Source organism: Condylura cristata, unplaced genomic scaffold (assembly GCF_000260355.1).
Source record: "Condylura cristata isolate star-nosed mole 26May11 unplaced genomic scaffold, ConCri1.0 scaffold00017, whole genome shotgun sequence".
Classification (NCBI taxonomy): domain Eukaryota; kingdom Metazoa; phylum Chordata; class Mammalia; order Eulipotyphla; family Talpidae; genus Condylura; species Condylura cristata.
Window position 1 is genome coordinate 7456436 of NW_004567118.1, and position 13575 is coordinate 7470010.

The window sequence follows — 13575 nt, forward strand, 5'->3', positions numbered from 1 at the left end:
GGCGCTTACTGGCTTCACAAGAAGAAACGAGACCTCCCAGCACCCTCTCCGGCTTGTAACGTCAAGTGACGCGAGCCCCAGCCGGAAGTGAAGGAAAAAGCGCCTCAGCCCGCGGCGCCTGCGCAGAAGGCTCTAGACGGTGAAGCAGGAGGCACTTGGGATCGTCCGCAGGATTGGGACTGCTACAGAGGCAGCCACGGAGCCCGCCGGAGCCACCGTTCCTACTGCTGCTGCCGCCGCTGCCCGAGTCGGAACTGTCGGGCCGCAGCCGCCGGCAATGCCGCGAAGAAAGGTAAGGGGAACGGGATAGGAGAGATGGCGGGTTTCTAGGGACAGTCGATTGAGCAACGTGACGCAGTTGGCCACGCCTCAGGGTGGTTGGGTTCCAACTTCCCGCTCCCGCGAATCTAGCTCAGCTCCTCTCCCCTCGCTCCTCACCCAACAGAAAAATGTGGGCCCGACCCTGGCCTCGGCCTATGCTTGTAACTATTCCCGCCCTCTGCTTGCCTGGCTCGGAGGCGTTCTTCCCGTTAATTGGTCGCTGAAACGTCGAGAAGCGTATTGATTGGCTGATGACACCGCCCATTTGGGCCCAACGGTCACCTCCCCGCGTGCGGAGGCGGCGTCGGGGCCCGAACCTAGCGTTCTCCGACTGGCTGTGGAGAACGATCCCTCCTCTCCTGATTGGCTGGACTTGGCAGTCTGTCCCGCGGGGGCGCGGTTTATCTGAGTTGCGATTGGGTGGCCGCAAGTCGCCGCCCCTCGCGCCGGTGTTCCAGATAGGTGCAGAGGCGGGGCTTGGAGGCCTTCCTTTCCGGGCGGGGGCACAACAAAGCCGGGGACTTGGGTGGCAGCGCACCAGCGCCCATTCCCGAGGGAGCCCGCTCAGTGCTTTTGCGTCCAAGCTGTGAATTTTATTTATTTGCTTGGTTGGACAGCGCCTGACACAAGAGTTTGTAAAATTAGAAACTTCCTAGAATTGAAAGCACTTAAGAGCACTTGGGAGCTGTTGGGGGGCCCCTCCCCCGCTCCCTCTTGGGCATCTGAACAAATAGGCTTTAATGGAGTGCGGGAGCCACTCTGGCAGCAGCGGAGCCAGGACTACAGAACAAATCAGATTCAGTTCGACAAATGTTTACTGACTACTTGTTAGGCGTGGTGGCTGCTGGGGACTTACAAAGTAATTAGACATGATCCCTGGCTTAAGGAAATCACTGTTGGAGAAAATAGACATACAAATAACTGCAGGAGGAGCTCATAAATTCTGTACTTGGAGGTATATACGAAGTGTTACGGGAGGGAAGTGAAGGGAAAGTGAAGTGAAGTCTGCTCTGGTGTAAGAGGGGAGGTAGGTTGGTGAAAGCCAGAGAGGAGAGCTGAGTTCAGGCCAGGAACGGATGGATAAGCAGATATGATCAGGGATTAGGTTAACTGGTGAAATAGACAAGGCGATCATTAAAACTCCCCTCCAGCTTATTGATTTTCTATGACTTTGTAGGATTCTGTTTGTTCTGGGTTGAGTATCCTTGAAATAGAAAGTTGGGTGGTGTGCTGCTCATTTTGGCAGGAATCTCTTCAGAGAGGCTTTCAAATAAAATATTTATACTTTTTAATGGCTCCTAAAATGGCCTGTATTGGTAGGTGGTATTTACGTTGAGGCTCACTAAATGCAGAAATAGTATTGGTGCCTTGGAATAGGTTGCAGTTCCTTTTCTGCAGTGCCCAAATATAAACAGCTCTTACAAGTGTTAAGTTTTCTTAGTAACTTATTTGTTGTGCTCACCTGCCTGATGCTACTGAAGTCTTTGTGTGCTTCCTTTGTAGTATGATTGTTTTTATATCTTGCTGCAGAAATATTACTGTTTGATCTTGGAGTGTTATTTGCAGTATATGAGCAAAGTAATCCCTTTGTGAAAACTCCAGGAAACATGAACTCCAAATATAACCAATCCTAAGATTTTGGAAAAAGTAATTGGAACTTGGTGGTTTGAAAGTATGTGTGTGCTTTTTTTCATTTAGCAAATCTTTTTCCCCTTTTGATTCAGTAAAAGGCAGTGTTAATACACAATTGAAAAAAGTTATCTTTATGGCTAGTCACTCTTCAGGGGGCTAATAACTGGCGAATAAGTATTAATTGAAAAGATGATCTTTAAAAGCCCTGTTTCTGAAATGCCTGAGTCATCATATACAATCTGCCCCTTTTTTTTTTTTTTTTTGCACTTTTGGAATTCATGTGGAGAAATGTCAATGGTAGATAACATAAAAATGAAGGCTTCTTTGTTTTTAAGATTTATTTATTTATGCATACAAGAACTGGGGTACAGGCCAGAGATGTGGGGGGTGAGAGGACCCACCAGAGACAGCATGGGAAGCAAAACAGGCAGGTGTACTGAAAATACACTGCTGAGGGGAGCAGCAGGTGGGTCAGGAGAGGTCTGCTGTACCATGTGGGTCAGTTCCCTGGCAGGGAATTGAACTCTTGCTGCAGTAGCTGTGCATAGTGCTGCACTTTAACCTGGTGTGCCAACAAGGGAGGGCCCCAAAATGAAGGGGTTTAATATTTTTCTGCTTATGTTCTTTAGGAATCAAGAGTTGTAGACTATGATATTTTAAATTAGTATATGGTTTCTTAAAACATGATAGCTATTCATGAAGACTTTGAAGGAAAGCTACTATAAGTAAAATAGAGTCTAGCACTAATATTTTCCTCACTACCTTGGATTTTCTATTATGTGCAAGGTGATATCAGTGAGACCATTTTGGGTACTTTTATTTCCAGCTTATGGTACTGGCCTCCAAAAGGACTTGTTTCAGAATTAGTGACAATAAGGTAAAAATGATCTTTCTTCATTATTTCACAGAGGTGCACTTAGAAGGTTGTTCCACTTAACTGCCCTAAATAAAGGGAAGTTGACTGGACTCCTTTCTTAGGTTTCAACTTGGTGTTTTCAGCGTCGCGGTTCATTTTATTTCCAGTATTACTACAAACTCACAGAATAAATGCTCTTGTGCTAATGTCTGGATCTATGGTGTTACAGAGGAATGCAGGCAGTAGTTCAGATGGAACCGAAGATTCCGATTTTTCTACAGATCTCGAGCACACAGATAGTTCAGAAAGTGATGGCACTTCCCGGCGATCTGCCCGAGTCACCCGCTCCTCAGCCCGGCTGAGCCAGAGTTCCCAAGGTAAAGGGCTTCCTTCTTCTTGAACACTCCTCGCTACCTGGTCATCATATTATTGTGCTATATGATGTGAAACTAGGTCCTTTGCCTTGGTGCAGATGACAGAAATTAGTAATACGCAGAGAATGACTGCAGAAGTATCATCAGGTCTTTAAAAATGGTTCTATTGAGTTATTTCCATTTTGTAGACCCAGAGGAATTATGTCAGGTATAATGGATGTGTAACATGTGTATACCTGAGTTACTTAATTTTTTTAGTAAATTTTTTTAGTAAATACAAATGTTAACTCTTCACTTGTTATAATGGTTTAGGTTTGTAATGGTTTAGGGACATAAAATAATTTTTTGAATGTGTTTTTGGAGGAGATCAGTACTTTTCAAACTCCCATTTAAGTCTGTTACAGTCAGATACACAATTAATAGGCATAAATAGTTGCACCCAACTGTCAGTATGTAAATACCTAGAATTTTGCTTTGGTAGTAAAGAATCTACAGCCTGTGTGTTAGAAGGTTGTTTGAAGGTTACTAGTACTACTAGCCCTATGGGCTTAGGTTTGGGCTGACCTGACCCCTCCTGGCTCTACTCAGGAAATCCCTGGGGAAGAAGACACTCACTAATAAACAGAGCTAGAACCAGTAGGTGAATAGATTTAGGGGGAAAGTGCAGTGTGCTTTAGGCATTTAGATAGTGCAGATTTGGCTATTGCTATGTGAGCATGTTGCAAAGTGAGTAAAAACCAGTTTCTTAAGCAGAAAAATAAGGCCACCCTCTTTGAGCAATTGTTTCTAACTTTTTTTTTTTTTTAATTTAATGTTTCAACTAAAGTATAGCTGTTGTCTCTGGACTTCTCAAAACTTAATATTTTTGAGCTCAAGGAGAATATTGTGAAATAACTACTGTAATTCAGGTATTATACAACATACTGGGATACCATAAGAGAAAAATCATGGTTCTTGTTCTCCAGGAGCTCAGTGTAGTGCAAGATATAGATTTATAAACTGATCATGGTAATGCCTTGTGGTGAAGACTCCAAAGAGATTTGCTTAGATTATTATGGAAGCTCAGCGACGAGATAGCCAACTTAGGGCAGATCTCCCAAGTGGAAATCTTAAAATGATTACAAGTTAAAAGATGGGAAGATGTTATTCTAGGCAGAAAGAACAGTACATGTAAGGAAGGGATATTAGGTTCTTAGAAAGTATAATTGGTCATATCCTAAATACCTTGAAAATTACAAATGGTTAAAACAAATAGGAATGCATGAGCCCTCGTTCTCTTCCTAGCTACTATATTAGGTAAACACAACTCCTAGGATCAACGTTCATGATGTTGGCTCTGTAAGGTGGCCCTGTCTATTGTAGATGGGTTATAAGTAGAACTGGTGTCAAATTGGTAGCAGATATTGCTAGAGGTGTCAAATTGCTAGCAATAGGCTAACAGTTTCTTTCCCTCACACAAAAATTTTTTCCTTTATTCAAGTAACATTGGTTTACAACACTGTATATGATTCGGGGAAATAGATTCACACCGTATCAGATGTGTTACCACTGCCCGCTGCTAAAGTTCCTTATCCCCTAATATGAGAATTTCACTTTTCTTTTCTAGAGGCGGTATAAAATTTACATATTATCTTAGGACTCGTTGTTGCTTAAAAATATGCTTCAATTTCAGCTTTCTATTTCTTTTATTACTTTTTTAAATATTATATTGGAAATGTAAAAAGTTTCCCAGGTGTTTCAGAATAGGTTTTGCATCCAAAAAAAATATTAAAAGCTGTATTCTTTGCTTACACTTTAAAATAATCTATTATGATTTTGCTTTGGGTTATCAAGGGTAGTAATCAGGAAGAAAATAGATTCTTTAAAAAGGGAAATACTCATATATTCTTCTTTAGTAGTAGAATAACCTGATTTATGGTGGGTTAGAGTAAGGGAAGAGAATATAGTTATTATAAAGCATTAGACCTACATACCAGGGATCACACTAAGTGCTTCACATGAATTATCTCACTCCTCACAACACATTTACAAGGAATGTGCTACTGCCCCAATAATTTTTTGTAGATAAGGAAATAGGTATGAAGAGATTAACTTGCCCAAGATAACCATAACTTGTCGGTATGGTAGAGTAGTTTCGAGTCAGGTTCTGTCTTAATTCAGAACCTTAACTATTAATCCTGTCTATTATTATGGTTCTGTGTCTGACTGGCTCTTTTGCTTATGTTTTTGTTGATAAAATAGCTATTTTAGGGATTTATTGATTTTTGTGAAATTTGAAGGAGGGCCTACATAATACTAAATCATAAGAATGGGAAATAAACAGATTTTCTTTAATTATTTTGTCATCTTTTAAAATTGGGATTAGATTCCAGCCCTGTTCGAAATTTGCAGTCATTTGGCAATGAGGAGCCTGCTTATTCTACCAGGAGAGTGACTCGAAGTCAGCAGCAACCTACCCCAGTGACTCCGAAAAAGTACCCCCTTCGGCAGACTCGTTCTTCTGGCTCAGAAACTGAGCAAGTGGTTGACTTTTCAGATAGAGGTGAGTGGGTGTGGTATGATTTTAGATATATTACAGGGGAACTGGTCAAATTCCCCCCTCCCCCCCCCCTTTTTTTTTTTTTTTTAAGATTTATTTATTTATCCATCCAGAACTAGGGTACAGGCCAGAAGTGCAGGGGTGAGAAGAGGATTCACCAGAGACAGAGTAGGGAGCAGAACAAGCAGATTGACGAAGTATACTGCTGAGGGGAGCAGTGGGCAAGACAGGAGAGGTCTGTTGTGCTGTGTGGGTCACCTTCAGGGCAGAATTCAGCTAGGTAAATCGCTATTTGCCCAATTCCTTTTTTAGGTCATGCTGAGGACAGCTTAGTACTAGAACATAGGAAGTCTGGACTAGCAGACCTATAGTAGGCAAAATGGGCCCTCTTACCCACAGACGACGAAGACTTGAACCAGATTTTCTTATAGCCATGCTTATCATTCCATTTATCCATAGATTTCTGAGAAAGAGTGACCTTTAATAATGTTGAATCTAAGCTATTGTGGCTGTGACTCACGAGCATCAGAGGCCTTGACGTAAAGGTTGCAGAGTGGTGAGCTTCTAGCCTCACATCATGATTTCTTGGTTTCTTTGCAGTGTTTTACATTTTCTAAAAAATGTGTTGTCAGTATTTAAAAATACAGGAGTTTCATGTAAAGACCTGGGTTATTAGAAAGCTCTGGGAGCATTAGAAGGTCCTCATTCACCAATAGTAATAATTGGCTAGAGCTGAATAGTAGCTGTCTTCTTGGGATGAACCATGAGCTCTCTATTTGGCCTTGCTCAAGAGCCAAGTTCAATATATTTTCATGCTCAGTGTCATCCAGAAAGACAACCATTTTCATTTAACTTCCATCCTTTGTATCTTCTGGAAGGAGAGTGGACTGGTAAAGTTCAAAAAATTTATTTCTAGGTCTCTGATGGCCTAGGAGTTAAAGTCTCAGTGCTGTCACCTCTAAGGCTGCCCAGGCAGGGAGCAGCAGACCTCTCCTGTCTTGCCTGCTGCTCCCTTTAACTGTATTTCAGTAAATCCATCTCTCTGCTCCTTACTCCATCTGGTGAATCCTCTCACCTTCCACAACTTTGGCCTACACCCCAATTCTTCTATGCAAAAATTTCTATTAAAATTTTTTTTAAGTTATTTCTACCAAGTTTTAATTACTTACAAATGGGGCTTAGGAAGAATCAGATGCATCAGATGTATTAAGTAAACCCAAGATTTTAGTCAGAATTTAAAGCTGCACAAAAGGAAGAATCTTGATTTCTCTTCATTTTCCATTTAGCCTTAAAGCAAATAAATGACTAAAAGTTGTTGGTTAAATCAGAGAAAGAGAATTTTTAAGTACATAAATCCTGTCAATAAATGAACCCCATTCACAAGCTCTGTCAATTGCTTTTGCTTTAGAAACTAAAAATACAGCTGATCATGATGAGTCTCCACCTCGAACTCCAACTGGAAACGCACCTTCTTCTGAGTCTGACATAGACATCTCCAGTCCCAACGTGTCTCACGATGAGAGCATTGCTAAGGACATGTCCCTAAAGGACTCAGGCAGCGATCTCTCTCATCGCCCCAAGCGTCGTCGCTTCCATGAAAGCTACAATTTCAACATGAAGTGTCCCACACCAGGCTGTAACTCTCTAGGTTAGTGTGTCCAGGTTGTATTTTGTGGTTGTGTTCTGTCATCACCAAACTTCGTAGGCTCTTCAGTGATCACAGACTCAGAGTAACACTGAGTTTCTCACTTGAGTATAAAGCATTTCTGCTTCTTGACCTGTTGTCCATAGTAATAGGTTTGGTTGCAAGGAAGTTGACCGTGATGTACCACTCATTATATTGAGAGTATTTCCTAGTGACACTTTCTTCCTTTCCCAGTAAAAATGAAGCCGAAGACCAGCTATTGTCAAATATGTCATTGAAGGGGGGCCCATCAACTTTAATAAGCACCAACACTGTAAGCCAACACAGAATGGTGGCCCTGTGACCAAAGCTGTGGAGGAAATGGTAAAACAGATTTCTTAAGAAGGGACTTTGAAACTAAAATGGCCCTTATTTCGCTAGTTTTAGATTCTTGATGTTATGGTACATAACAAGTTTAAACCAGATAAAATTTTCTTCTCAAATAACTGAATATCTATCACTGTGGGTTTTTTTTTTTTTTTTTTTTTTTTTTAATAACTGACCTGCCTCTTATTGAGAGATTCTTGTAATGGTTTAAACCTTATTAGTTGTCCTTAGGTCAGCTTAGATGCAGAGAACGAGTAACATTTGAGTGACTCTTAAACTTTTGCCTAAGTTGGAAGGTGTTGATTGGATGTTGAGGCTTTTCACTACTAGGTCTACTTAACCTTATGGATCATTGGGTGTGGCCATCAAGTTGAGGACATAAAACTGTCTATTTGTTGTTCTGTAAGCCTATGTTTTCCCTAGTGTTTTGTTTATTTGATCCTTTTCTGGTCTTAACAGCAGTTTCTCAGATAATTTCAACATACCAAAATGCATAGAGCATTTTGTATTCAAGTTCCCTTGAGTCCTTTACCAGTCATCACTCAGAGAAGATATCTGTGTCAGGCTTAAGTCAATTTCCTTGAGCTAAATAATGAAAAACTAGCAATGGAGACATCATCATTTAAACACTAGTACAAGAAATAGCTAATATGCTTTAAGAGGTAAGGGGAGCTACTTACCATATAGTGAGGAGAAGAACTTGTCTCAGCCTTGCTAGTCACTGTGCATACTCCCTCAAATTGTTACTCTCATGTGTTTATAGAGTGTCATGTGCCAGCCAGAGTTCTACGTTCCGGGGATGTAGTTGTCAACATATCAGAGTCCCTATGCTATTAGAACTTCTTGTCTTACCTGGTTAAGATAAAACACATGAAACCTAATGCATTAGCTAGAAATAAATACTATGAGGGAAGAGAAGTAGGAGATACTGAAAGGGAGAATATACAGAGTGGGTTCATATGGTGACATTTGAGCAGAAGCCTCTAAAACATGAGTGAGCCATTTGAGTATCTGGACATAAACATGGGTAGAAGGAACAGCAAGTCCAGAAGATCTGAGGTGGGAGAATGCTTAAGAATTTGAAGAACACTTAGGGTCAGTGTACTGACTTAGGGCAGTATACCAGAGTGGAGATGGTATCATAGAGTGGCCTGATTACGTGTTATTTATGCCCGGGGTTAACCCCTTAAAAGGGGTAGACCAGAAAGCAAATACAAATCTGTTGGATTAAAAGAATGTTTACTTTGACTTTCTGTTAAAATGTACTGCCAAAGTTTGAAAAGTTTAAATGTTATGAGCTTCCAAAATTATTGATCCTGTTCCACTCTTAGGCAAAGCAGTATCATTAAAAATATTTTTGGTATAAAAGTATTAATGTGCTTGTGAAAAATTAAAATACTGAAGAAGGTTTGAAGTAGTAAGTAAAAGTTCTTTTTTCATTCATATTTCTAGAACCAGTTCCCTGATAGAAAATTACTGTTGGTAGTTTTTCATGAAAGCTGTTCACGAATCCTGGTAGTTCTGTATACACATAGAAAAGTGTGTATGCACATATTTCTTTTTTTGTTGTTATTTATAAAAGAAAATGTACAGTGGTTGGTTTGATATCTTGAATATTTCAAATTTTCAGTAATTAGAGGCCCACCTGTTTAAAAGGTACAGAGAATTCCATTATGTTGATAGTTGATAAGTTATTTAAATTCTTTCATATTGATTGTCATGTGAATTGTTCCTCACTTTTAACTACTTTGAATAACACTGTAGTGTATAGTCTTGAATGTAAATATTTTGGTGTCTTTTAGAAAATCTAGCATGAATTCATACCAGTGGAATTGCTAGGTCAGAAGATCAGTTGCCATTTTTTAACCTTTTAATGTAGACCCAATAGATTGGTTTTAACTTGTTATAAAATGAAACATGATTTGAATAATTTATTCAGAAGTTACTGATATATAATTTCTAAAAAGACTTGTAGTAGCCTTCACATTTTACATTATGCATGGTATTTAACAACTGCATTATGCATGGTATTTAAAAACTAATAACTTAGTTTTTTCTGTCTAAGATAAATTGTATGGTTCTCTAAAAATGAATTTTTAATAATACTCAATGCGAGGAAATGGCAGCCTACATAAAATATATTTCCCTCTCTACTATTTATTGCCCTTTAAAACTTACTCTATAAGTCCTGTATAATTTGTAAAACCCCAATGTCTCCTTCACCCAAAATTAAATGTCTTGTTTTCTATGAAACAAAATTATTTTTGTTGACTTGTAATTTAGCTTAACTAGGTTATCTTTTTGTCTCATAACTATTGTCTCACTATCCTTTTCACTCATAGCTTTATGAATGAAAGGTTTATAAGCCTTTGGTTTAAGAGATGTATAAAAAGAAAACTACATGAAAATAGAAAAATGAAGAGTATCCCTGTAGATAAAATGAAGTCTCCCTTTAGATAAAATGAAGTCTGTGTTGCAATATCATTTCTAACGTTTTCTCCTTTTAAGAAGGTTTTGTGCTAATTGCATGTGTAAAAGTTTGATTATAGAGAGAAACTAAATCTTTAAACAAAACCAACTCTCCTCCACAAAACGAATGTATTGATCAAAATATTAATGTTTTATTACAGGTAGAAAAGAACATTTTGTTCTGCAATATTTATGTTTTCTTTTGATATTGGAAGAAGTTCAAATTAGATAGCATTGCATAATATGCATGCATAAAATTATTGCACCTAAGTCTTGATTAAGTCAATATAAGAAAGTTAATTTCCACCCAAAAAATTCCTACTTTTAATTTTGTTCCTTTATTATAAAAATATGGATTTAGACATTTTGGAATTTAAAAAACATTGTTATTTAAAATAACATTGGAACATAAAGAACTACAATTTATATATACATAGGTGTCTATGAACATACATGCCCAAGCAGGTGCAAAATTGTTTGGACCATTCTGTGAAAGAAAAGAGTTCATTGCTATGTACCTAACAGCACTTACTTTTGGTGAATTCAGTCTTGATCTGACATGTATTTGACAAATACAGCAAAAAAATCAGCTTTGTATCAGAGGAAAATACCACCAGGCTTAAATTTTCTATTCTGAGATTGTTTTTCCTTCATCAACAGGACACCTTACAGGAAAACATGAGAGACATTTCTCCATCTCAGGATGCCCGCTCTATCATAACCTCTCAGCTGATGAATGCAAGGTAATTGCATGCTCATTTATTCACATATACTTAGTGAGTGTTTACCATTTGCCAGGCATTTTGCTAAACACTGGGGATACAGTGTGAACAAAATGGGCAACTCTTTGTTCTTACATTCTAGTGGAGGAAATTTAATAAGGACTTATTTAAGAACTAGTTAAAACAGAACAAAGAATATAGAATATGTAATGAGTGCCTCGAAAGAAATTAACAAGGAGCTTATTTGTGGACTGTTTTAGTGCACTGATATTTTCTGCTAAAAATTGACTTTAAAGACTGCTAGGAATCTTTTCCATCAAGGGATACTTTGCATAAATTTGTGTTCTCAATATTTATGCATTCGATTCTTGCCTTACAACTCTATGAAGACATTTGCTTTTTTCATAATTCCCCTCTCAGTGCTTCTGTGGAATACTTGTACATTTTGTTACTCTGAGTCATACCCCCTCTTGGCTAGTTCTTTTAAATTCTTGAAAATATATAGGGTTTGGAGATAATATACTTTGAAGTAGAGCTTAAACTATTTTGTATGTGGATTGTCACTTTCAAGATGGAACCAAAAATCTAATTATGGGGAAGCAAGAGTTGAATATGTTATAGCCCAATGAATTGCTCAAGTAGTATTTGAACAGGTTAGCAGGCTAGACCAAAGTATTAGTTATTTTCATGGTTATTTTGCTAGTGAGGCCGGGTCATAGGTTTATTCCTGTCTGGGCCAGTTTGAGATTCTGAGAAAGATTAGATTCCCCAGCTAACATTTATTCTTCCTGACTCAAGAATTTGTATTCTTATTTACAAGTAGACCTAGGATAGAAAGTTTCTTTGTTTCTTCTTTCAGTGAAGCAGTATATTTCCATTACTTATATGTATTTTAAGGACAAAGGACTCACTTTTATTTTTCTTCATTCCAAAACTCTTGTGTAAGTGGCAGTTTTTTCTGCTCTGTGTAAGAGTAGGCCTTCCACCTGCAGCCAAGTCAAAATAGGAATAGCTTTGCCAACACCTGCATCAGAGACTAATAAGTAGGTGCTTCTTTCTTTGAAAAAGATTGTGGTGTCTGTTTTTTGAGAGTTATCCTCTACCTCTAATCTCTAAACATAATGGTCTAATGCTATGGATGGTTCTACATAAAAATCTTCTTAAGGCACAACTTCTACAACTTTTGGCTAATTGCAATAGGAACATGTTACTTCTAGCATTTTTTTTTTTTAAGATTTATTATTTATTTGTGTATACAGAACTGGGGTACAGGCCAGAGGCTCAGGGGTGGCGAGAGGCTTCATCAGAGACAGAGTGGGGAGCAAAACAGGCAGATGGATGAAGTACACTGCTGAGGGGAGCAGCGGGCGTGTCAGGAGAGGTCTGCCGCGCCATGTGGTCACCTCCGGGGCAAGCGGGAATTGAACTCATGCGGAAGCGGCTTTAGATTCTCAGTGCTGTGCTTTAACCCACTGCGCCACCAGGGAGGGCCACTTCTAGCATTTTTAAAAAAGAGGAAAATGGATTAATGTGGAGAAGAAAATTTGTGAAAAAAAAATACAGCATTTCTAGCATTTGGAACAGGCTCTGCATAACCCATCTTTACTACCATAACTGGTACTTGGAGGACCAGGAGAATTTCTGAAAATTGTCATCTTTTTATTACATGTAGAGTCTCAATTGAAAGGATTAAAGTAGTTCCTCTCATTTATACAAAAGCCTATCGAGTTTTAAATACCCATGATTACTCTGACTACCCTGGTAAGTGTTTATGACAATGATGTCACCATTTTTATTCAGTCAGAGATCTGTGACTACATGTGCCACAGTGTTAACAAGTATCTGAGGTTTCTATGAATGCCATAAAAAGACTGCACATCCATGGAGCTACATTCTCATGGGGAAATATGGGGAGAGGCGAAATCAACATAAAAATGAATAAGAATTCCTTGTAATGACACATGCATTCCTTGAGACTAAAGGTAGCATAGATTGACTGTTTGGGATGATGGGTACCGCACTGCTTTTGCTCTGGAAGCTAAGGGAGGCCTTGCTGAGGAGTTGGCATTTGTTCTCAGCTTTGAGTCATGACTGATACCAAAGAGGCAGTTGGATCAAGATCTAGAAGAGATACAGAAGTAGGAGCAAGTGCAGAGGTAGCGAGTTAGGATAGACTGCTGGGTTTGAAGAACTGAAAGTCGGGCAAGATGACTGGAAAGTGATGAAAAATGAGGAAGCTGGAAACAGATCATAGAGAACCCTGTAGACTTTGGCACAAAGAGTCTGTTTTTATTTTGATGGCAAATGAAAAGTATTTGGAGGGCTTTAGCAGAGGTGTGATTACAGCTGCAAAATCTTTTAAATATCACAGCTTGTTAATACATGGAGAATGGACTGGAAGGGCAAGAGTTGATGCAAGTTAGGCTCGATGGAGGGCTGCTGCAAAGTTCAAGCAGTAGAAGGTGACCTAGCCAGGACGAGTGTTAGTGGAGACACTCAGAATATCTTTTAGAGGGGAGCAGCCTGTTAAACTTGCTGGTAGATTCAATGTGAATTGTAAGAGAAAGTGAAGAATCAAGGACCTCATCAATTCGTTGACCTCATCAGTTGTTTAGAAAGTGCTACTGTTTATTGATATAGGGAAGGTTTGG

The 13575-nt window shown here is 39.1% G+C and overlaps 1 protein-coding gene across 2 annotated transcripts in view; it reads left to right on the forward strand.

The window, feature by feature from the left end:
• The first annotated feature begins 16 nt into the window (after positions 1 to 16).
• KAT7 (K(lysine) acetyltransferase 7) overlaps positions 17 to 13575 on the forward strand; it is a 29641-nt gene continuing 16082 nt past the window's right edge. For both annotated transcript variants that reach the window (XM_004684321.2, XM_004684322.2), the window contains exons 1-5: positions 17 to 292; positions 3039 to 3186; positions 5549 to 5725; positions 7131 to 7370; positions 10863 to 10945. In XM_004684321.2, the coding sequence (XP_004684378.1) occupies positions 278 to 292; positions 3039 to 3186; positions 5549 to 5725; positions 7131 to 7370; positions 10863 to 10945 (663 nt within the window). In that variant the 5' untranslated portion in view covers positions 17 to 277. The remainder of the gene's footprint in view (positions 293 to 3038; positions 3187 to 5548; positions 5726 to 7130; positions 7371 to 10862; positions 10946 to 13575) is intronic.